General features: G+C 49.3%; 1 protein-coding gene and 1 long non-coding RNA gene across 4 annotated transcripts in view; one reads left to right on the forward strand and one right to left on the reverse strand.

The window, feature by feature from the left end:
• The window catches only part of LOC143819608 (maestro heat-like repeat family member 5), a 113,622-nt gene that overhangs the window by 18,933 nt on the left and 69,262 nt on the right, over positions 1-25,427 (reverse strand). For 2 of the 3 annotated variants that reach the window (XM_077301440.1, XM_077301437.1), the window contains 8 exons: positions 20,536-20,673; positions 19,860-19,977; positions 19,334-19,477; positions 15,422-15,598; positions 14,756-14,911; positions 14,269-14,391; positions 5,196-5,298; positions 4,043-4,117 (listed from right to left, as the gene is read on the reverse strand). In XM_077301440.1, the coding sequence (XP_077157555.1) occupies positions 4,043-4,117; positions 5,196-5,298; positions 14,269-14,391; positions 14,756-14,911; positions 15,422-15,598; positions 19,334-19,477; positions 19,860-19,977; positions 20,536-20,673 (1,034 nt within the window). The remainder of the gene's footprint in view (positions 1-4,042; positions 4,118-5,195; positions 5,299-14,268; positions 14,392-14,755; positions 14,912-15,421; positions 15,599-19,333; positions 19,478-19,859; positions 19,978-20,535; positions 20,674-25,427) is intronic. The other variant, XM_077301438.1, reaches the window with a different exon arrangement.
• Positions 12,056-15,551, forward strand: LOC143819610 (uncharacterized). Its single transcript, XR_013225019.1, has 3 exons — positions 12,056-13,439; positions 14,239-14,954; positions 15,407-15,551. It is a non-coding gene; the product is annotated as an uncharacterized LOC143819610 (long non-coding RNA).

The following is a 25,427-nucleotide window of genomic DNA, read 5'->3' on the forward strand; positions in this document are numbered from 1 at the left end:
AAGATTAGGGCACTAGAAAACAGAATTATTACTCTGACCCAAAGTAAGAAAGGGGAGGAGTTCGTAGTCCAGAGCTCTGCAACATGGAATAAAGAGAATAAAGAGAATACAACCAGTCCTGAAGAGGACAAGGAGATTGACCACAATAGGGAGCCTCTGCAGACAGTTCGGAAAAAGACTGAACGGCGAAGGGCGAGACAGTTCTCGGGGCCTTTGGAGCTCCAGAATAGATTTCAGGCCCTTGCAGAGGAGGTGCAAGGGTCAACAAGGGAAGAGGTCCCAAAACAAACTCTAAGACAAAGGGAAGAGGCCACGGGGACAGAAGGAAATGGAGTTGAGAAGAAAAAAAAAAGGAGAGTACTGGTAATTGGAGACTCCCTGCTAAGAGGAATGGATCGTCATGTGGCTGGGCCCGACCCCCTAACCCGAGAGGTGTGTTGCTTGCCAGGGGCGAAAATTAAAGTTTCAGAAAGGCTGCCCAAACTCCTCAAATCTATGGATCGCTACCCATTTGTGATGGTCCATGTGGGAACGAATGACATGTCCCTGAATACCATCGCTCCTATTAAAAAAGACTATCAAGATCGGGGGAGGAAGCTCAAGCAAATGGGGGCACAAGTGGTATTCTCTTCAATCTTACCTGTCAAGGGAAGAGGAATACGTCGGGAGAGGAAGATAATGGAGGTGAATCACTGGCTGCGTAGTTGGTGCCAGCAGGAGAGATTTGGTTTCTGGGACCATGGGATAGGCTTTCTTGAGGAAGGCCTACTAGCACCTGATGGACTGCACTTATCGAAACTGGGGAAGAATGTGTTTGGCAGGAACCTGGGGAGATTCATCAGGAGAGCTTTAAACTAAAGCCACTAGGGGAAGGAGACGATCAACATAGGGAGTGTATGGAAGGAAAACTATCGGAGGCAGCCCAACCGGCAAGGCCAGCTCATAGGGAACCAAAAGTAAAAGGATTCAGATGTCTTTATACTAACGCCCGAAGCATGGGCAATAAAAAGGAAGAGCTGGAACTTCTCATGCTGATGGAAAGGTATGATCTAGTAGGCATCACAGAAACTTGGTGGAATGATTCTCATGACTGGAATGTAATGGTGGGTGGATATGAACTGTTCAGAAAAAACAGAATAGATCGAAGAGGTGGAGGAGTGGCACTGTATGTGAAGAAAGGGCTTACCTGTCAGGAAATTCTAGTGAAGGAGAGCATATCTACAGTGGAAAGGATCTGGGTGAAAATAAGCGAGGGGAAAACAAACAGTGTGGTGGTTGGTGTCTGCTACCGACCGCCTGACCAACGAGAGGATGTGGATGCTGCACTTTGTGAGCAGCTTGAGAAAATATCCAAACGGCAGGACCTTGTCATCATGGGTGACTTCAATTTCCCAGATGTGTGCTGGGAAACAAACTCTGCGAAGCGTCCTCAGTCATGCAAGTTTCTGACCTGCCTGGCTGACAATTTCATTTATCAAATGGTAGATGAACCCACAAGAGGTTCAGCCATACTGGACTTAATACTGACCAACAGGCAAGAGTTGGTGGATGAGGTGAAGGAGGTGGGGACCCTAGGGGGAAGTGACCATGTCCTCATAGAATTCCTTTTGAGATGGGGAACCAAGGAAGCTTGTAGCCAGACGTGGATGTTGGATTTTCGTAGGGCAAACTTTAATAAACTCAGAGACATGATGAGTGTCATACCATGGACGAGAATGCTGGAAGGGAAGGGAGCATGTGAAGGGTGGGCGCTACTCAAACAAGAGCTATTGCATGCTCAATCAATGACTATTCCAGAAATACGAAAACACTGCAGGAGCTCTAAGAAGCCTATTTGGATGAACAGAGAATTTCAAGAGGAACTAAGAAAGAAAAGGAAAATGTTCAGGAAATGGAGGGAAGGACAGAGCTCTAAAGAAGAGTACCTACAGGTTACTAGGCACTGTAGATCAATCATCAGAAAGGCCAAAGCTGAGAGTGAGCTAAGATTGGCCAGGGAAGCCCATTGTAACAAGAAAAGATTTTTCAGTTACGTGAGGAGCAAACGTAAAGTAAAGGAGGCAATAGGCCCGCTGTTGGGTGCGGATGGACAAACTCTAACGAAAGATGCAGAGGAAGCAGAAAGGCTTAGTGCCTATTTTACATCAGTTTTTTCCCACAGGTCAAAGTGTTTAGGCACATCTAGAGATGGCTGTATACACATCTAGAGATGCAAACTTAAAAGGACTCCAGGGAATGGTAGAGGACAGGAAGGCCTGGAGGATCATTGTCCATGGGGTCGCGATGGGTCGGACACGACTTCGCACATAACAACAACAACAAAGAGATGGCTGTAGCCAAAGGATAGTGTCTGCGTGGCAGGTTAACATGGATAGAGAGGTGGTCGAGAGGCATTTAGCTGCACTGGATGAGTTCAAATCCCCTGGTCCAGATGAAATGCACCCGAGAGTACTCAAAGAACTTTCCAGAGAACTTGCACAGCCCTTGTCCATCATCTTCGGAACCTCTTTAAGGACTGGAGATGTCCCGGAGGACTGGAAAAGAGCAAACGTTATTCCGATCTTCAAAAAAGGGAGGAAGGATGACCCGGGAAACTACAGACCAGTGAGTCTGACCTCTGTTGTGGGGAAGATAATGGAGCAGATATTAAAGGGAGCGATCTGCAAACATCTGGAGGACAATTTGGTGATCCAAGGAAGTCAGCATGGATTTGTCTCCAACAGGTCCTGCCAGACCAACCTAGTTTCCTTTTTTGACCAAGTAACAGGTTTGCTGGATCGGGGAAATTTGGTTGATGTCATTTACTTGGATTTTAGTAAAGCTTTTGACAAGGTACCCCATGATGTTCTGATGGATAAGTTGAAGGACTGCAATCTGGATTTTCAGATCGTTAGGTGGATAGGGAATTGGTTAGAGAACCGCACTCAAAGAGTTGTTGTCAATGGTGTTTCATCAGACTGGAGAGAGGTGAGTAGCGGGGTACCTCAGGGTTCGGTGCTCGGCCCGGTACTTTTTAACATATTTATTAATGATCTAGATGAGGGGGTGGAGGGACTACTCATCAAGTTTGCAGATGACACCAAATTGGGAGGACTGGCAAATACTCCGGAAGATAGAGACAGAGTTCAACGAGATCTGAACACAATGGAAAAATGGGCAAATGAGAACAAGATGCAATTTAATAAAGATAAGTGTAAAGTTCTGCATCTGGGTCAGAAAAATGAAAAGCATGCCTACTGGATGGGGGATACGCTTCTAGGTAGCACTGTGTGTGAACGAGACCTTGGGGTACTTGTGGATTGTAAACTAAACATGAGCAGGCAGTGTGATGCAGCGGTAAAAAAGGCAAATGCCATTTTGGGCTGTATCAACAGAGGCATCACATCAAAATCACAAGATGTCATAGTCCCATTGTATACGGCACTGGTCAGACCACACCTAGAGTACTGTGTGCAGTTCTGGAGGCCTCACTTCAAGAAGGACATCGATAAAATTGAAAGGGTACAGAGGAGAGCGACGAAGATGATCTGGGGCCAAGGGACCAAGCCCTATGAAGATAGGTTGAGGGACTTGGGAATATTCAGCCTGGAGAAAAGGAGGTTGAGAGGGGACATGATAGTCCTCTTTAAGTATTTGAAAGGTTGTCACTTGGAGGAGGGCAGGATGCTGTTTCTGCTGGCTGCAGAGGAAAGGACACGCAGTAATGGGTTTAAACTTCAAGTACAACGATATAGGCTAGATATCAGGAAAAAGTTTTTCTCAGTCAGAGTCGTTCAGCAGTGGAATAGGCTGCCTAAGGAGGTGGTGAGCGCCCCCTCACTGGAAGTCTTCAAGCAAAGGTTGGATACACACTTTTCTTGGATCCTTTAGGATGCTTAGGGCTAATCTTGCGTTGAGCAGGGGGTTGGACTAGATGGCCTGTATGGCCCCTTCCAACTCTAGGATTCTATGATTCTATGATTCTAAGTTCAGAAGGAATCCTATTTGGGCCAGGGGTCTGCCCAGATTTTAATTTGTAAGGTAGAAAATATAAGGTACCTACCTTTGGTAAGGTAGAAAATATCATCCTGGTCAAGATTTTTTGATAGCTGGGAGCTGTAATAGTTGAGAGTGTGACCTATATAAAAATGAACACAAAAGAGTATCACAAAAGAATCAAAGAGCCTGAAGTATATGTTTTCCATACTCGTGTATGGCTATGATGGTTAAATGTACACAGTGATGTGTCCAGAAAGAACATGGCTGGCTGCTCATAAAACGAGCATTAAATGGTGAGGAAACAAGGTCAAGAGGCACACATATCTTTGCCCTATATGAGAATTCCTAAGGCTGCATGGTATTTTTTTCCAATTATGGGAGCACATACAATACAGCCTATAACCTGTTCTCTGCACCTGAGCCACATGCAGGGAGTCTGCCTGCAGGCAAGTTAGTGAGGGCAGAACTGTATCAGATGTCCTCCAGCTCATGGCTCAGAGCCCAGGGAAAGCAAACCAATCCACAAGTTGGGTTGAACAAAAAGGAAGCAAAGTTATTGTACAATGAGATGGTCCAGGGGTGCCTCTTCCTAGAGGCAACAGGATTGGCGTCTACTGCACCATTAGTTGGATCTATTGTTTTGTTTTTGCTTGGTTGCCTTCTTGGCCGAGTGGCTCATTGCCAGCTTGCTTGCTTGCCCAAAACAGTATGGTAATTATGTTACAGTTAAGACAGTGAAGACAAATCCTAAATTATGTTACAGTTAAGACAGTGATCCTGGCAGCTACAGCTAGAGAGCTAGCATGGTGTCGCAGTTAACAGTGGCAATTTCTAATCTGGTGAACTGGGTTTGATTCCCTGCTCCTCCTCCACATGCAGCTAGCTGGGTGACCAGAGAGCAGTCCTCTCAGAGCTCTTTCAATCCCACCTACCTCACAGGGGACTGTTGTGGGGAGAGGAAGGGAAGGCGACCGTGAGCGGCTCAGAAACATCTTTGGGTAATGAAAAGTGGGGCATAAAAACCACCTCCTTCTTCGAGGTCACTGCCAAACATCAAATATCCAATATTTATTCAACATTCACATCTTCTAGAAAATATCTGGATAATATTCATTAGCAGAAGTGTGTGTGTTAGCACTGTTTTCAGTGGAGGAAATGCAAACATAGTTCAAAGAAGCACATCTAAAGAAAAGGTGAGGGACTTTTTCTGTCCTTACCAATGAAACGTGCTGCTGTGTGCCTTATTTCTATCTGGTGGTGATGAAGGTAACTCAAAGCTTGGGAGATGAAAATGTGGATGTTATCATGGTTGTTTCTCATCTATCAAGAAAGGAAGAGTCACATATTACAAATGCAGCAGCCACAAGCTCAAAAAAGTTGGGGACACTGTTTTGTTAATTGCCCCCTTTGGTTGCTGCAGCCAGCATTGCTGCCTGATCTCAGCCTTCCACTGCTGTGGCCAGGATTGCCTTTCACCAGCTTTGAGGGCTGCTACATATCTTGGACAGAGAAGAGTTGGCTGCTGTGGTGGTGCATGAGAAGGATGTCTGAAGAGTTCAGTCAAACAGAAGTAACAAGACATAACGTTCTAGGACTGTTTGGCAAACTAAAGTCTCCTGGTCTGGAGTGCAACTACCTGAGTCACGATGCCCCAGAGTGTTGGTCTGAAAACCTTCATGGAAAGTTTCATGAACTTTTAACTTAGAAGAGAGGTGGAATCAACTAGAGAGATAGAGAGCCTGAAGTTATGCCAAATAATCTGCAGTACCTCCTATTCATGCTTGTTCCTTAAAACCTGCTACCTATTTTACATTATACATATTTTATATATATAGAATAAGAAACAAGCATGGATAAAAAAATATATATGCTTTTATATAATAAATAACAGAAAGGATACAGTGATTCGGATCCTCTTTTTTATTCTGTAGGAAAATAGTCTTATGAACAGAGGGGCCCTGGATCAAAGGCAGAGCCTCTGCTTGGCATGTAAGAGGTCCCAGGTTCAACCCCTGACATCTCCAGTTAAAATAAAGATCTGGTAATAATAGGTGATGTGAAAGACCCTGTTCTGCCTGAGACCCAGGAGAATGGCTGGCAGTCATCGTAGACAATACTGACTTTGATGAGGGTGCCTCAGTATGAGGCAGTTTCATGTGTTCATATGATTCTCTTCCTTTTAGGATGGGCTAAATGCTGGCAGCCAAGGGAACTGGATAGAATCACAGAATCATAGGGGATTTCTGCACCCTTTAAATGTAGGATAATGCCAGTCAAATGCAAGTTGAACATTCTGGCCCCTTCACAAGATGTCACCCACATCCAGCGTCTGGCCCGCTGACTGCTTGCTACGTCCTCCATTTTAAAGTGCTTCTCTGGGAATCCCAGAAAGTGGATTCACCACCCTAAAAAGTGCTAGCGACTGGAGAGCAACCAGCAGGCAACCAGCAGAAGGAAGGTATGGAGGCTCAAAGTGCTAAAGTCACCTGCAGCGTCCCACCCTCAATCCCACCACCCTCTCCCTTGTTCCTGGTAAAAATAATTACTTTTTTAAAAACCGTGAACTTCCTGGAGCAACAAATAGGTGGACACACGTGTAGGTGATATCAGAAATAAAAGAATATTTAATTCAACGAAGCGTGCCTCTTGAAAGTTTTCTTCCCCCCCCCCCCACAAAAAAAAATCAGTAAATATTTATTTACTCATTTATCAAAGGACTTGGCTGCTTCAGCTTCGGCGCCCATGAAAGTCAATGGTGCCATAGACCAGTAGTCCTCAACCTGCGGTCTGCGGCCCGGTGCCGGGCCGCAAAGGCCATGGCACCGGGCCGCGGTTCCTTCTCCCCGCCCCCCCGCAGTAAAAAACTTCCCGGGCCGCATTGCGGCCCGGGAAGCTTCTTACTGCAGGAGGGTGGGAAAAGGGAATCAGGGCCGTGCTCTGTCCCTGCTGCCTTGCTCTGTCTGCTGGCGGAGGCTGCGGGAGGAGCGGCCGGCACAGGTCCCCCCCCCGGCCCGGCTGCCCTGATGGCGCTCCAGCTGTCGATGATCCGCAGCGGCGGCGGCGGCTGCTGCCCTGCCCGCCCGCCTTCCGTGCGCCGCGGCTCCTGCTCCTGCTGCTGCTGAGAGCGGGCGGGCGGGCATCGCGGTGGTGCCTGCAATGCTGTCCAGGGAGCGGGCCAGAGCAGGGCGCGCGTGAAGGCGGCGGCGGTGCACGATGCCCAAGAGCGGGCCCGGGTAGACGGAGGGCGAGCGGCACAAGCGGGGCACGGCGGCGGCGGAGGGCGAGGCGGCCCGCGGCGTGCTGGGTGAATGCGGGAGGGCGTGCGTGTCCCCGGGGAGCGACGGCAGGAGGGGCATGCATCGTGGCCTGCGGGCGGGAGGCGCTGCCGTGGGGTCCCCCCTGGTCTGGCGGCACTCGGGGGCGGCATCCGCTGACGAGGCCCGGGCACAATTTTTACGTGCGAGGAGCAACGAAAGTACCGCTCATGTGCGATGCGCGGACGGGGCAGTTGCCCTGCCGGTCCGCAACCTAAAAAATGTTGGGGACCACTGCCATAGACTATAATGGGAATGTTGGCATTCCTGTGTTTCCTGGTGCCTGGAGGGATATGGGTTTGAGGTACAGCCTCCAAACATTCAGGGTTGCTCTGGGAGGCTATTCACCAACTCCCATCCAAATTTCAAAATGATTGGTCTAAGGAGTACACATCTAGGGGTTCCCAAAGAAGGTGCCCCCATCCCTCCATTATATCCAACGGTGACGACTCTCCATTGGATATAATGGAGGGAAGAGGGTACCCTCTTCGGGAGCCCCTAGACGTGTACCCAAATTTAGCTTCCTGGAGGTAGCAGCTGCCTGGGCATTGCAGTTCCCCATGCTTGTCATTAAATAGGTAGATTAGTTAGGAAGGAAACGCCATGCGGTCTTACAACAAAGGCTCTTTATTGTTTACAGGATGGAATGCATACTGAAGGTATCTACACCAGACTGGGGAACCCCCCAGAGCAAACCCAACCTTTATGCAAGTGTATAACAAAGGAATTTCTGGTGGCTGAGCCCTATAGGCTCAGCGGTGCTTTCATAGTTTAAACTAATTGGCTCCCTCGGGTGGAACCCAGCAGCTCATTGGCTGTTACTCGGGACTGCTCGGAGCCTGCCTCAGACCTCAAGCTCAGCCCTCGGCTGCCTCGTATACACAACACTTATTATCCTTGGTGACTTCAATGTCCTCGAGGACACGTCTCCCCCAGGTTTGGCCTCCCGGACCAGGTGCTGGCCATGGTGACACTGGAATTCTTGCAGTTTGTTGCTGGTCCCACCCATCAGGCTGGCCATACCCTCGTCTTGATGCTGGTGTGGAGATGGAGTAATATGGAGTAATGGTCAGTGGTTAAGGTGCCACCCTTTCCCCAGTTGGGTGATTGGCATATTTTAGCCCACCTCTGGAGACTTACGGAATCTAAGAGATTCCTGAATGCTCACTACAGGACCCTCTGGTGACTAACTGTCCTCTGGTGACTAACTGTCAGCCTTATTGGAAGACTGGCAGTCCCATCTGATGTCTGCTATCGACGAGGTCACTCCTAAGTGCCCTTTTTGCCCTCAGTGCAAGCAGACTCCCTGGTATTCCCAGGAGCTTCATGAGCGGAAGAGGGAAGTGAGTCAGCTAGAGCCAGTGTGGTAGAAACATAGAATCATAGAATAATAGAGTTGGAAGGGACCTCATGGGTCATCTAGTCCAACCCCCTGCACTATGCAGGACACTCACATCCCTATCGCTCATCCACTCTAACCTGCCACCCCCTTGAACCTCCACAGAATCAGCCTCTCCATCAGATGGCTAATTTCCAAAGATGGAGAACCTACCACCTCCCGAGAAAGGCTGTTCCACTGAGAAACCGCTCTAACTATCAGGAACTTCTTCTGGATGTTTAGACGGAATTTCTTTTGAATTAATTTAATCCCATTGTATCTGGTCCATCCCACTGAATGGACAAGATCCCACAAGAAGACTTGTTGCGAAGTGGCAAGAACATCCTACTGCATGCTTATGCAGCCGTCCGAAATGGCGATGAAGGCAATGAAGCGTGACTACTTTGCTGCTGAAATCATGTCCGCAAGCACCGTTACTTAGGGTAGTTAAATCTCTTACTGCCCTCGAGCATGGGTGCCAAAATATTAGTGTATTGGATTTGAGCTGTGAGGCATTAGCAAGCTTTTTTGTGGACAAAGTCTTGTCCCTCTACCAGGACCTCCCAGCCACATTTGTTACAGAAGGCGAACTGGGAACTCCATGGCCGTGGCAGGGGTTGTTGTTTGATGGCTTCAGGCAGTTCTCTTTAACAGAAGTGGACAAGTTGCTAGGGTCAATATGGGCAACCACTTGCCACCTGTATCCATGCCAATTAGGGTTACACAAATCGACTGACAACCAGATAGGGGGTCCCTTGAGGGATATTATCAGCCTCTCCCTGACATCAAGAAGAAGAAGAAGAAGAAGAGTTGGTTCTTATATGCCGCTTTTCCCTACCCAAAGGAGGCTCAGAGCGGCTTACAGTCGCCTTCCTATTCCTCTCCCCACAACAGAAACCCTGTGGGGTGGGTGAGGCTGAGAGAGCCCTGATATCACTGCCCGGTCAGAACAGTTTTATCAGTGCCGTGATGAGCCCAAGGTCACCCAGCTGGCTGCATGTGGGGGAGCACAGAATCGAACTCGGCATGCCAGATTAGAAGTCCACACTCCTAACCACTACACCAAACTGGCTCTCAAGAGAGTTTCCTGAACAGTTTAAGGAGGCAGTGGTCTGGACCCTTCTGAAAAAAACATTGCTGGATATGTGGGACCCAGCTAGTTACTGCTCAGTCTCGCACCTTGCGTTTCTGGGAAAGGTGGTTGAAAGGGCAGCCGCGGACCAGCTCCTAGCATTCTTGGAGGTCACTTCAGCTCTTGACCCATATCAGCTGGGCTTTCATCCTGGCTATGGGATGGAGAACACTCTGGTTGCCCTGACGGACAATATCTGATGCCAGCAGGCTATTCTCATGCTTTTAGATCTGTCAGCAGCGTTTTACGTTGTTGACAAGTTATTAGCCCACTGCCTTGCTGGTATGGGGATTAAGGGGACAGCCTTGCAATGGCTGATCTCCTTTCTTGAGAACCAGAGGGTTGCAGTGGGTGTAGAACTATCGGATCTCTTCAACCTCCCTTGTGGTGCTGCAGGGGGTTGATAACCCAGTGGTTCTAAAACCTTTTCTTTGCCATGACCCCAACTTTGGCACCGAAACCCAGCGGGTTTCTGCCAGCTTAGTGCTACTGTGGTGCTTCCACCAGCCCCACCAGACATGGCCAAAATGCAGCTGCTAGAGTCCTCATGAGGTCATCCTGGAGGACTCATGACCAGCCTGTGCTGAGGCAGCTGCACTGGTTGCCAATCTGCTTCTGGATCAGGTTCAAGGTTTTGGTTCTTAACTTTAAGGCCATCTGTGGCTTGGGTCCCACCTATCTGAGGGACCGCTTATCTCCTTATAAGCCTTTGCAGGGCTCTTTGCTCTGTGGGTAGGAATTTGTTGGCTGTCCCTGCCCCTGAGAGGTGTACCTGGCCTCAACCAGGGCCAGGGCCTTTTCGTTCGTGGCCCTAACCAGGTAGAATGAGCTCCAAGAAGAGCTAAGGGCCCTGCCGGAGTTGTCAATATTCCGCAGCGTCTGTAAGATGGATTTCTTCCACCAGGCATTTGGTTGAGGCTGGGCCAGGAAGAACTGCTCCCACTTTGCATGTGCCCTATGGGCCTAGGAAAATCTACTGGACCAGACTCCCTTGGAAGCTATCTCCTGGAGGGCTGATGGTTGTGCATGGAGGGTGGGGAGGAGTGAGGAGAGGGCATTTCCGCACCTCATTAAAATAACATTATGCCAGCTGAATGGTGTAATGCTAAATTTAATTGCGCCTCCTGGCTGCTCCTCACCTTTTAGCCGTCTCGCTATTATCTGCTATTTCATGCTTCTCCCCTTCCACAAGTGCTGCTGGAAATGGTGGAAGAGAGCAACGCTCCTTATACATGACTCTCTTCCACCTGTCAATCAAGCCAGGTAGCCAATCCCCTTTCTCCATGATTTAAAGGTCCACTGATACCTGCTATTTTCTTTCTTAAATGCATACATTTAAACAGCCTATTGCCCCCCTGTGGCAGTGAATTCTTCAAGTTAATTACACTTATAGTTGACCTTAGCAACATTAGTGGCTGCACATGTAGGGTTTTTTTCTCCCCCCACCCACCGCCAGTCTGTGCACCTGCATAGGTGCTGCAGCTGTTGCCTTCCCTCCGGCACACGCACATGCTCCCTGCCCATGAGGGCTCCCTGCTGTTGCCCCCCCATGCACACACACACATGCTCCCCAGTGAGAGCTTGCTGCTGATGCCTTCCCCCCACACACGCACACATGCTCCATGGAGTTCCCTTGCTGCAGGTGATTTTGATTCCTCTCCTCCTCAGCATCACACATCAAGTTATTTTGAGAGAGGGAGGGAGGGAGGGAGGACATAGCGCACGGCTCCCTCATTTGATCTGACACGGATGCTTCTTCAAAGGTGGGGGGTGGGCAGGACGGGAAAAGAAGATTCTCTGGGGAGGTGAGGGGGGAGAGGGCAGGAGCTTTAGAGAGGCATGCTTTCTGCTACAACGTTTGGAAAAAGTTCTTTCTGGCATCTGCTGCATGCTTGTCCACCTATTTGTTGCTCCAGGATTTCAGACATTTTTTAAAAGACATCCCCATCCCCAGGAGAGTGGGGTGGGAGCAAGGGCAGCACGAGACATATATAACTAGGTACTTCTTATTGAATTGCATCTTGTTCTCATTTGTCCACTTTTCCAGAACATTCAGATCTCATTGAACTCTATCTCATTGGGTGTTTGTTACTCCCCTCAGTTTGGTGTCACCTGCCAGTTTGGTGTAGTGGTTAGGAGTGTGGACTTCTAATCTGGCGTGCTGGGTTTGATTCTGCACTCCCCCACATGCAGCCAGCTGGGTGGGCTCATCACAGCACTGATAAAACTGTTCAGATTGAGCAGTAATATCAGGGCTCTCTCAGCCTCACGCACCCCACAGGGTGTCTGTTGTGGGGAGAGGAATGGGAAGGCGACTGTAAGCCGCTTTGAGCCTCCTTTGGGTAGAGAAAGCCGACACATAAGAACCAATTCTTCTTATGAATCCCACCATTCAGTTCCCTATCCACCTATGTGGAAGACGAGTAGTAGTAAATCCAACCTGGTTCTCCAGATTAGATTCGACTTCTCTTGACCGCTCCACCATGCTGGCCAGGGTGTAAACTGCACGGAGCTTTTATTCCAATCCCAGGTCGATTCAGTCCTGCTGTCTACACAGAATGCAATTTCCATTTTGATTTGGGGCGATTTAAATTTTCCTTCTGCAATAAGCAGGATTGATCCGGAGTGACCCTACCTTTATTGTGCAATATCTTAGAGTGCTTTTAAACATCAATATTCTAAGATTCGGATTGAGAATGCAGGCTGGTAGAGACTCCCTGATTGGCCAAAGGTTCCCATGTGACAAGCTTGCCTTAAAGGAGAAGCCCCTAATGTCTCCCAACTTCTCTCAGTCTTGGATTTTTTTCTCTGCTGTTTTCCAATCCTCTCCCCCACCCTTCAAGAAAAGAAGGAGGCTGTGATTGGCTCCCCCCCTTCTGAACTACCCTAACCACGTGCAGAACACTTTTCTGTTTCAATGGGGAGGGGGGATAGGAAAACCCGAGTTCAAAATGATCTGAATTCAACATGTTTGACAATGGAATAAACAAAGTAAGTACAGACTCTGGCCTGGTTAGACGGATGGGTGGTACTTAAATGGCTACTGAGTGAATGGCACCTCCATATTCACAGTCAAGCCCAGTGCTCCATCAGGGAAAGGCCTTAGACCATATGCTCAATCTGTTGGCTCTCACGTCAACTGGTTGGTCATTGTGTGAACCAGGATGGTACAGTAGATAGGCCAATGGTCTGATCCAGCAGGGCTCTTCTGATCTTTGTGTGTGTGTGTGTTTTCCTCCATCCCCTATGTATCCTGCATTTCTGAGGAAGGAGTTCAGTGTGCCCACTTCATCCTAACAGCCACCTAGTGAGGAAGGACATGCTCTGAAGAGCTCTACACCCTTGTGAGGTAGGGTTGAGGGAGAGTGATTGACCGAAAGGAAGTCCACAAGTTTCACAACAGAGCAGAGATCTGAATCCTGGTCTTCCAGGTCCTTGCCCCCTGAACCACACTGCACCCCACTCTCATGAGTAGCACCAGTGGGTGAAAGGATGGAAATTGCATTTCCTGACAGGAAGAAGAAGAATACTGCTGAGAAAGACCAGAGGACTGCAGAGTCTGCAGAGGGCATGGTGGCACATCCAAGATGCTCACCGGATGACATTTGGGCAGAAGGAGAGAAAAGGAAAAGCAGAGGTAAGAGAACAGATGCAAACAGACTGGTCCGTGGATCAGTCGGTACCGGGCCGCGGCTCCTCCTCATCCTCCTCCCCGGCTGCTACCTTGGAGGTTGCCCTGCCACTCTGTCGCCAGCTCACCTTTGGTGCTCTCCAGCAGCCGCCATGGCTGGGGCTCCCCCTCGGCGTGGCACTGCGCAGCTGCTGCTGGCAGCACCCCCCAGCAGGCGGCGGGAAGTCAGGAGCGCCAGCGGGAAAGCAAGTGGAGCAGGGCCTCAGGCGGCGGCGTTCCTTGAAAAAAGACTACCCCCTCCCTGGGCCTCAGTAAAATTGTCAAGTGTTGACCGGTCCCCGATGATTAAAAGATTGGGGACCACTGTTCTAAGGTGCTTGGGCTTAGAGATGCCTAGCCAACAAAACTAGGAGCCATGGATGTCCCTTTCACTGTAGAACTGGTGGGGTGGGGTGGGGAGCGGGAGGCCAGCTCTAGTCCCAGGCAAGGGCCTTGCCAGTTCATGGGACATGCTGTACCTATGGAGTGAGTGGTGCCCAAATCACTGTTCCAATACCCTGTTCTCCCCTGAGGCCATTAGTCTTCTGCCCCTCCCTAGCCTGTGCATTTCCTTCTGCTGGGCTGGCAATAAAGTATTGCCTCTGTGGGACAGATTCATGCTTGCAAGAAAGTGCAACACATGTTTGTGGTAAGCCAGCCACCCTTTGTCTATCTCCAGAACAGGCACCGTCAGGCTCGGCTCAGGCTAGGATTCAAAGTTGTGATATGAATGCATTATGTGTATAATATATTTGTCCTTTTTTAGGCAGATGATTATTTCTCAAGATTTACTGACCAGATACTTCCACACTGCCACCAAGCAGCTCCAGGTGTCCTCCCAAGCCATGCTGCGAAACATCAGCTTCAGATGAGGCCACCCAAGGAAGATCCCACAATTCAGGAGGCTCAGCTTACATCTCTGCAACAACATTGGACAGCACCTGCAGATGACGAGAGACTCCCAGCCCAAGATCCACTGCAGCCCTGCTAGCTAGCTGCTTGAGGCAGAAGAAGTTCCTCCAGACCCACCTGACCCCCAGCAATTGTCCTGAAGTCTCACGGACATGGGGAAAGGCCTGCTAGAGCACAACAGTGTGGGCCCTTGGGGCCCCAGAATCCACGGGCCAGCCACACAGGGCATGGAAGGCAAGGCCAGATCCATCTGGCTCAGCCCCACCTCCTTATTGGAAGGGGCAAGGCAACTTCTGCAGAAAAGAAAGGATGCCCCTGGAACAGAGAGGGGCCGTGGGCAGGATACAGAGCATCCCTCCCACTGGACTTGCCATGGCCATGATGTTGTCTCTGTCTTTTAAATGGAGCAGCAGAGCCAGCAGACTGTACACTACTTCCTTCTTCAGCATGGGCTTGTCTGCCTCTCTCGCCCTCATCACCAGCTGACCAAACAGTGACACAGCACGTGCCCGGACCTCTGCTCTTTCCTGGTCAGGACACAAGCAAACAAGAGGCCCAGTTGCCATACAGGTGGGTGGCTACTGCTGAAATCACACAGAATTTGGATCATGGGTTGGTGTGTTTCTGCCCTGCCTTTCCGCCCAGGAGCCAGAGCAGCAATTGCATTCCCCCTTCCTCCCCTTTGGTCCTCACAGTGGCCCTGTGAGGGAGGCTAGGCTAAGAATGAAGGTTTTGTCTCAGGTCACCCAGAGAACTTCATAGAATCATAGAGTTAAAGGGGTCCTCCAGGGTCATCTAGTCCAACCACCTGCACAATGGCATAGTTAGTGGGGATTCGAACTGGGGGCTCCCAGATCCTTGTCTGACATGCTAACCAATATAGCACACTGGCCATGCAGAATGTGCCACCTGATGCCATAGGCCCTGGCTTGCAATTGAAAAGAATTCTGGGTGAGAGGAATTTGGATATGATCCCATTGAGAGATTCTTGTGCCTGATGAGAAATAACTCTTCCTTCCCAGGAATCCAAGACTTACATCCTCAAAAAATGAGCGGACATTCAGAGCAAGGTCAACACAGATGGGCCCGATCCACTGGCCATCCATGTCGTAGATGGTGGTCATTATGTCTTCCAGTCCTTTCAGGATCTTGGCTTCCAGCCCTCCAAACAGAGAATCCATTAAGGCCGGCAGCTGGTCTCGGAGAAACGTCACCTGAGCAAAGGTAGAAGAAGAAGAAGAAGAAGAAGAAGAAGAAGAAGAAGAAGAAGAAGAAGAAGAAGAAGAAGAAGAGTTGGTTCTTTTATGCCGCTTTTCTCTACCCGAAGGAAGTTCAAAGCGGCTTACAGTCACCTTCCCTTTCCTCTCCCCACAACAGACACCCTATGAGGTGGGTGATGCTGAGAGAGCCCTGATATCACTGCTCGGTCAAAACAGTTTTATCAGAGCCGTGGCAAGCCTAAGGTCACCCAGCTGGCTGCATGTGAGGAAGTGCAGAATCAAACCCGGCATGCCAGACACACACATAACCACTACACCAAACTACATCAAACTACAACAAACTAGGAGATGGGGGGAGGGGCTGAAACGAGGCACAGAGGCACGCCCTGAATGAAGGGAGCTGAAGGGACCACAGCCTCCCATGAAGGCGGGCAGGCAGCTCTGGGAACCTCTTTTCACACAGAACTTTGCAGACTTTCTATTCTGCAAAGCTCTTCATGTCTCTCACAGCCACCTACTTGTTTTCCATTGCAGTCTAAATAGCAACATACAATAAACAATAAGCCATCCTGAGATAGGGGTGACCTCAATAGGGGTAGTCTATAAATGCAACCCCTTCAAGGATTGTCGTGGAGAAGGGTTGCCTTGTCGTGGAGAAGGGGCTTGCATAGCTCAGTAAAGCTATGAGCTATGCCATGCAGGGCCACCCAAGATGGACAGGTCATATCAGAGACCTCTGACAAAAGGTGATCCACTGGGGAAAGAAATGGCAAACCACTCCAGTATCTTTGCCATGAAAACACTATGGACAGTTCCAAAAGGCACATCATGAGAAAGACAGGGTTAGATGAGTCACAAACTGGGATTAAGATTGCAGGGAGAAATATCAACAACCTCAGATATGCAGATGATACCACTCTAATGGCAAAAAGTGAAGAGGAACTAAAGAGCCTGTTGATGCGGGTGAAGGAGAAGAGTGCAAAAGTTGGCTTGAAACTCAACATCAAGAAAACTAAGATCATGGCATCCGGCCTTTCAATTCCTGGCAAATGGATGGGGAAGAAATGGAGGTAGTGACAGATTTTATTTTCCTGGGCTCCAAGATCACTGCAGATGGGGACAGCAGCAAAGAAATTAAAAGCCACTTGCTCCTGAGGAGGAAAGCTATGGCAAATCTAGACAGCATCCTAAAAAGCAGAGACATCACCCTGTCAACAAAAATGCGTCTAGTCAAGGCTATGGTCTTCCCAGTTACAATGTACGGCTGTGAAAGTTGGACCATAAGGAAGGCCGAGTGTCAAAGAACTGAGGCTTTTGAACTCTGGTGTTGGAGAAGACTCTTGCGAGTCCCTTGAAATGCAAGGCGAACAAACCAGTCAGTCTTAGAGGAGATCAGCACTGCCTGGTCCTTAGAAGACAAGATCCTGAAGATGAAACTCAAATACTTTGGCCACCTCATGAGAAGGAAGGATTCCCTGGAGAAGAGCCTAATACTGGGAGCAATTGAGGGCAAAAGAAGAAGGGGATGACAGAGAATGAGGTAGCTGGATGGAATCACTGAAGCAGTTGGTGCGAACTTAAATGGACACCAGGGAATGGTAGCGGACAGGAAGGCCTGGAGGATCACTGTCCATTGGGTCGCGATGGGTCAGACATGACTTCAGGAAGGATTCCCTGGAGAAGAGCCTAATGCTGGGAGCAATTGAGGGCAAAAGAAGAAGGGGACGACAGAGAATGAGGTGGCTGGATGGAGTCACTGAAGCCATCAGTGCAAGCTTAAATGGACTCTGGGGAATGGTAGAGGACAGGAAGGCCTGGAGGATCATTGGCTGCAGAGCACATAGTCAATCTGATTTCTGTGTTGACAGTCTGGTGTTGTCCATGTGTAGAGTTGTCTCTTAGGTTGTTGGAAAAGAGTGCTTGCTATGACTATTTTATTCTCTTGACAAAATTCTACCAGCCTGTGCCCTGCTTCATTTTATACTCCAAGGCCAAACTTGCCTGTTATCCTGGTTATCTTTTGGCTTCCTACTTTAGCATTCCAATCCCCCATGATGATAAGCACATCATTTTTTAGCATTGCTTTTAGAAGGTGTTGTAGGGTGGGGGTCATCAACCCCAGGGCCGCGGCCCACTGCCATGAAACTCTCAGCAGCGGGCTACGGGGGCCACGCCTCCCTCTCCCCGCACCCTCCTGCAGCGAGAAGCTCGCCAGGCTGCGAGCAAGTTGGCTGCCGAAGCGGTCGATTAGCTCGCAGCTCGGCAAGCTTCTCACTGTGGGGGGGGAGGGGAAGAGGGTGGTGCAGTCGCTGGCACGCCGGTGTTGCCACTGGCACTCTGGTGGGTGCAAACGTGCATGTGCGGAGCTGCCGCGCATGCGTGTGTGCGCCTGATGGCCCATCCTGGGCCGCCCTCTCCCCCACCCCTCCTAGCGGTCCGCAACTGGGAAAAGGTTGCGGGCCACTGTTCTAGGTCTTCATAGAACTGATCAACTTCATCCTCTTCAGGGTCTGACATTTGAGGTTCCTATGGAATAAAAGTCTTTACAGCATCGGACTGTCTTTTCACCTCCAGTTCCATCCACAACTGAGTGTCCTTTTGGCTTTGGCCAGTTCGCTTCATTCATGGCCTGTATGGCCCTCTCCAACTCTACGATTCTATGATTCTGGTGCTACTCATACTAGCCGTCTGCTCATCCTCAGTAGCATACTTCCTGAGGGGCTCATCTTCCAGCGTCATATCGTTTTGCCTTTTGAACCTGTCCATAGAGACTAAATTAAACCCATCCCAAAGAAAAAAGAAATGCAAGAAAGCAAAATGGCTGTCTGAGGAAGCTTTACAAATAGCTCTCGTTGCAGAGAAACACGCTCAGGGTTCCCATTGATTTGTCATTGTCATGAGTTAAAATTTCCATGAAAATAAAATGTTCCTTATGTTCATTGTTGTGGTGTGCCTGTATCTTATTTTGAAGGGGTGTTTAAACATTAGCATAGCGATCAGAGAGCGTTAGGGCAGTGGTTGAGAGTAGAGGAGTAAACTACCCCCACACACACACACCGGGCCTCAGTAAAATTGTCAAGCGTTGAGTGGTCCCCAATGATCAAAAGGTTGGGGACCACTGTGATAAAGGACCAAAATGGTAAGGACCTAAATTCAAGGAATCGTAGATTGCAGGGAGGACAGGAAGGCCTGGAGGATCATTGTCCATGGGGTCGCAATTGGTCGGACACGACTCCACACCTAACAACAACAAATAGCGTTTTCATGGCAAAGATACTGGAGTGGTTTGCCATTTCCTTCTCCAGTAGCCAGGGCCACTGGAAAAGTCAAAGGTGCCCCTGGGGACAGTCTCGATGGGCTCTGCTTTGCCACAATCTCCTTGCACACCTCCTGCACATTCCAGTTGTTCCACTGTCTGTCCAACACAAGATCTCTGCATGTACCCCAAGTGTCAGAGAAAAGGTTAACCCTGTCAAGGCCTCTTCAGCCTCACCTCGGAAGACTTCCTTGCCTGGACCAGCCTGGAAAGAGGCAATGCTTCCCTCGACCACTGGAATAACAGCAATGTGGTTATTCCAGCAGACTCTCACTGTGTTAACTCTGAGAAAAAGAGCCGCTTGCCACGAAGGTAGGCTCTACTTTTCAGACTCAGGGTGCACCACAAAAGCACTCCTTGGCATTCTGCACATACTGTTCTCGTGAGCTCCTTCCAGCCCTCCGGTTTCTCACCTTCTCTTGGTGGAACACAAAGCTGCTGAGGCCCTTCAAACAAAGCTCCCTTATGATGGGACTGGAGGCTCCTAAGCCCTCCTTGAGATGGTCCTTAAGGCTGAACCTGTTCATCAGCTTGACAGCAGATGGACTCTTGAGAAACTGTAGTAGAGAAACCACAGATTAAGCACAAATGGTTATGGAGCCACCTGAAAAGCCCAGCTGCCCCTGGACTGGTTCCATCAGCAAGGAAGTACAATATAAACTGTTGAGTATTTAGTGTCTGGTGAAATTGACTTTGCCTTTTATCAAGAGTCGGCTTCTAACGGTCAGAAAAAGGGTTAACTGTTTGTCTACACTTGTTGCTGGGTGGGAAGAAACTCCAGCACTTCCCTCCTCCAGTGATCCAGGAGGTCCTTGGCCAGTGCCTCCCCTTGCCCAGAAGGCCCTCTTGCCTACCATTCAGTGGTCTTGGTGATGGAGGAAGGTGGTCTGTGATACCCATCCCCACCCCTGCCTGCCAAAAGATGCCCTTCCTTCTTACCTCAATAACTAGAGCCAAGGCGGTCATCTTCTTCAGTTCATCCTCCTCGCTGTTGAGGATGAGAGCCGCCTCTCCAAAGATACCGGGGATCTGAGAGCTGCCACACTCTGCCATGGCTCTGGAAGATGAGACATGACAGTTCTGCAAGGCTGTTGAGAACTTAAAGAGGCAACTCTGAGTGGAGGCAAGTGCAGGCTGGCGTGGAAAGAACAGGCATCACAAATACAGCCTGCCATCCAACCCAGTGAGACACAAGCCATCCAAGCCCTCAGCTGTCCCTGGCTCCCCTCAGTTCTCAGGCCCTTCAGCACAGACCCACTTGACCACTGGAGGCCACTATGGTGCACATTCTGACACTGCACATATGGGGAATGGCTGGAGAAAGGTGTGGTGCTAGTTACCTCATTCCATGTGTTCTTTGTAGCAGATGCTACAACAGAAAAAAAGCAAAGGACCAGCCGGGATCAGGCCCAGCAGCAGCGCTGGGGTTGGCACCCTAGAGAGGCTTTGCCTGGCCCTTCCCATGGACAGGACCCTCCCCCACTACACAAGGGTAAAGTGAACTACAGAGCAGGGGAAGGGGGGAAGGACAGACCAACAAGGGGCACTTAGCTGCATGGCACTGCACCCCCCCCCACCCAATCCGTCCCAGGAGTGGCATCTCAAGGGCTCTTACCTGGCAATGAGGTGGGTGCCCTGCAAGAACTGCTCGGGGGCACACAGCACGCTCCACCCTTGCTGGAATTCAATGCAAGCGTATACCTCCCAGTCCCCCGCAATGGAGAACAGGTTTTTCATGATCTCTACTGATGTCCTATGAATAGCAGACCAATTAATTCCTATGAATACAAAAACTCAGGAGAGGAGTTATTATAACCTCCTCACCCAATACCTGTCCTGTGGCTGAACGGGTTACTTCTTATCTATCTATCTATCTATCTGTCTGTCTGTCTGTCTGTCTGTCTGTCTGTCTGTCTGTCTGTTTATATACTGCCCTCCCCGGAGGCTCAGGGCAGTTTACATAGAATTTATGAACAATACATGAAACAATCTATATTAATAACCATACAATAATATTAATAACAATGGCTGTAACGGTATAACAATATCAGTAAACTGCTCCTGCGGAGCGGTAGGAATAAAAAGATAAGGGCTAAAGGGGAGGAGAAAGGGCAGGCCCTGTCCAGGATAAAAACTCAGAGGGCCTAATCAGGAGCCACGAAGCGGCCCCTGATTGGGCTCTCCAAATGTTAATCCAGGGCCAAGGGGCCAATAGGGAGCCGCGCAATGGCTTGGCCCGGCCTCTCCCGGGCTGGCTGGGGAGTCGCCGCACAGAAGAAGGAGCCCTTCTGACACAGTGAATCCTCCAGCCGGCTTCTCCTCGCCCTAGGGAAGTCGAAGTCCCTGCTCCTTCTCCCACTTGACAGAATTAGGATCCATACCACATTTTACCAGTTTGTCAACAAGAATATAATGTGGAACCTTATCAAAAGCTTACTGAAATCCAGATAAATCACAGAATCATAGGGTTGGAAGGGGACATACAGGCCATCTAGTCCAATCACCTGCTCAATGCAGGATCAGCCCTAAGCATCCTAAAGCATCCAAGAAAAGTGTGTATCCAACCTTTGCTTGAAGACTGCCAGTGAGGGGGAGCTCACCACCTCCTTAGGCAGCCTATTCCACTGCTGAACTACTCTGACTGTGAAATTTTCCCCCTGATATCAAGCCTATATCGTTATACTATTATAAACTATTGCCCTGATCTAGCAAGGTAGTCACTTTCTCGAAAAAAGAGATAAGGTTGATCTGACATGACTTGTTCTTGCGAAACCCATACTCAGTCTTAAAAATCACAGCTTTCAGTTCCAGCTGCTCAAGGACCGAGTGTTTGATTATTTGTTCCAAAATTTTGCCAGCTACAGTTGTCAAACTGACGGGTGTTTGTGGACTGTACCAACAGTGATCCTAGGCTACCATGTTGTTTTATGTTTTTGCCACGTTGATCACTATTTCCCTTACAAGAGAAGACTGAGGAGAAATAGGAGTTAATCAGTTCAGCCGTCTCTTCATGATCAAATTTCATTTTCTTGTCCTCGCAGTGGTCCTATGGTGTCCCTATTCTTTTTCTTGCTTGAAATATAACTAAAGAAGCCTTTTTTGTCACCTTGGTCACCTTGGTGGATGATCTCTGGCGCCAGTTGGATTGGGGTGATTTGGCCATCCTCGTGAAGCTTGATCTGTTGACTGTGTCTGACATGGTTGAACATGAGTTATTGGCCTACCACCTCACCAGAGCTGGAATCAGAGGAATAGCCCTTCAATGGCTGTGTTCCTTCCTCTGGAACTGGACACAGAGGGTAGCGGCGGTAGAGGAATTGTTGTGGCCCTATAGACTCCCTTGTGGAGTCCCACAGGGTGCAGTCCTCTCCCCCATGCTGTTAACATAGAGACAGAGTTCAACGAGATCTGAACACAATGGAAAAATGGGCAACAGGTTGGGGATCGCTAGTATATGGCACTGGTCAGACCACACCTGGAGTACTGTGTGCAGTTCTGGAGGCCTCACTTAAAGAAGGACATAGATAAAATTGAAAGGGTACAGAGGAGAACGATGAGGATGATCTGAAGATAGGTTGTGGGACTTGGGAATGTTCAGCCTGGAGAAAAGGAGGTTGAGAAGGGACATGATAGCCCTCTTTAAGTATTTGAAAGGTTGTCACTTGGAGGAAGGCAGGATGCTGTTTCCGTTGGCTGCAGAGGAAAGGATGCGCAGTAATGGATTTAAACTACAAGTACAACGATATAGGTTAGATATCAGGAAAAAAAATTTCACAGTCAGAGTAGTTCAGCAGTGGAATAGGCTGCCTAAGGAGGTGGTGAACTCCCCCTCACTGGCAGTCTTCAAGCAAAGGTTGGATACACACTTTTCTTGGATGCTTTAGGATGCTTAGGGCTGATCCTGCATTGAGCAGGAGGTTGGACTAGATGGCCTGTATGGCCCCTCCCAACTCTATGATTCTATGATTGTAACATCTTTATGTACCCTCTGGAACAGCTGGTCTGGAACTATGAGCTGGGTTGTCACCAATATGCAGATGACACCCAGCTCTTTCTCCTCATGGATGATCACCTGGACTCCCCCCAGATATATTTGCCAGATATTTTGAAGCCATGGCTGGATGGTTAGAGAAGAGTTATCTGAAACTCAATCCCCCCCATGGCTGGACAAGAAGGTGGTAGGGCAGGAAGTATGCCTACCCACTTTATCTGGGGTTCAGCTTAACGGCCTCATCAGGGAATCTGGGGGTATTCTGGATACCTCCTTACCTATAGAGGTCCAGGTCACAGGGTAGCTCACATGGCGTTTTATCATCTACACCAGGCAAAGCTACTAGCATCCTACCTGTCCCCGGACTGCTTGGTCATGGTGATCCATGCAATGGTCACCTCTAGATTGGACTTCTGTAACTTCCTCTATGCTGGCCTACCCTTGTCCCTGACCTGGAAACTCCAGTTGGTACACAATGCAGCTGCTAGGGTCCTCACCAGGGCTGATTCTGCACTTACTTTGTTTATTCCATTGTCAATCCTGCTGAATTCAGATCAATTTGAACTCGGGTCTTCCTCATTGCTTTCCCCTGTCTTGAAACAGAAAGTGTTCTACACTTGATTGGGGAAGCTGAGAGGGGGGGCAGAGGAAGTCCAGCTGGCATGTTTTATTTCTTCTCTTTTGACTGACGTGGAGAAGCCTAGTGCAGCATGAGGCTGGTCTTTCTTTCCTTAACCAGCGGGGGCGGGGGGGGGGAGCTGAGCTGAGCCAGCCAGCCAGCAGCACCAACAGCCTCTCAGAGAAAAAGGCAAATATCTGCTGATTCTGGAGCGCAGTCACTTTAAAACAGATCCCAGAGGGAAACAGAGAAATAATAAATATTGGGAGGAAAGGTTTGCAACCAGGAAGTCTTTGAACTGGTGCCCAGCCAATCAGGGACAGACTGCTTCTCTACCTCAGCAGCTGGATCAATTATACAATTATCAATTAGTTATCTCTGCTCCTGGATATTGTGGAGGAAAGGTAGGGTCACCGCAGCTCGATCATTCATGTTGCAGATGGAAAATTTTAAGCACCCAAAATCAAAATGGAAGTCGAATTCAGTGTAGACAGCAGGGATGTATTTAGACTGGTAGTGGATAAAAGTCCCCGTGCAGACTCCACCCAGGTCACCATGGAGGACACATATCCAGCCTCTGCTGAGGCAGCTGCATTGGTTACCAATTTTGGCCCAGATCAGGTTCAAGGTTTTGGTTTTGAACTTTAAGGCCATCCGTGGCTTGGGCCCTTTTCTCTACCAGAAGGAGTCTCAAAGTGGCTTACAATCGCCTTCCCTTTCTCTCCCCACAACAGACACCCTGTGAGGTGGGTGAGTGAGCCCTGATATTACTGAAGAAGAAGAAGAAGAGTTGGTTCTTAGATGCTGCTTTTCTCTACCCGGAGGAGTCTCAGGGCCATTCCGCACCAGGATCTATGTGGCAAATTGGTTGCGGGACGAAAAAACGCCATTTTAAATTGTGGAATTCGTCGTTATGCATACCTGGCTTTGTAGTGGAATCCAGTTGCGTTTCTATCATTTCCCACAGGTTTCCGGTCTCGGCAAAAATCGCTAGCCAGAAAGCGATATTCCTGAGCTCGTCCCGCCCCTGGCCATCAAGCAGCCAATGGGCAGCCGTTATCACGATCCCAAAAAGCCCCTTTCCCTTTAAGGAAGTTAAAAAAACACACACACACACACACGTTGCAACGAATCTGCGTTGATTCGTTGCAACGGAGAGACCCATCTAGGTAGCAGGTGGTGTTTGAACTGCCGCTTCATTGTTGCCACGCTCCCCCCGAGTGAAAAAAAAAATTAACCCCCCCCCCAGCACGGGCGCGATTTTCGGCCGAAAATATAGTGAAAAATAAAGGGAAAATAAACCAGCAAACGGGGCTGTGTGTTGTTTCGTGCTTGGTGACTTAAAACAGCTCTGCAGCCAGGGAAGCCTCGCTGGGTAAACAAAGGCTCGCCGGTGCGTTGATCTCCGCTCGCTTGGAGAAAAAAAAATGGCGATCACTTCGCCAGAAGATCAGAGGAGAGAGCCAGGGGGAGGGACTTTGCAGAAACCGCAACAATGGTAACGCACAGAACTTTCCCGCTAGTGTTGCAGGTTGGTTGCAAGAGTGTAGCGCTTTCCGGAGGATGAATCCACTTTTGGGGATTTCCCTGAAAGCGCTACAACAAAGCGCTTTTTGCGGATCGGTTTCAGGAGTGTTGCAAATTGTCAACGACGTTGTGCATAACCACAAAACAGTAGTGATTTCAATTTGTAACCATTGTGCTATTTTGGACGAGTGCGGAATGGCCCTCAATGTGGCTTGCAGTCGCCTGCCCTTTCCTCTCCCCACAACAGACACCCTATGAGGTGGGTGAGGCTGAGAGAGCCCTGATATTGCTGCTTGGTCAGAACAGCTTTATCAGTGCTGTGGCCAGCCCAAGATCACCCAGGAGGTTGCATGTGGGGGAGCGCAGAATC

Source organism: Paroedura picta, chromosome 10 (assembly GCF_049243985.1).
Source record: "Paroedura picta isolate Pp20150507F chromosome 10, Ppicta_v3.0, whole genome shotgun sequence".
Taxonomy (NCBI): domain Eukaryota; kingdom Metazoa; phylum Chordata; class Lepidosauria; order Squamata; family Gekkonidae; genus Paroedura; species Paroedura picta.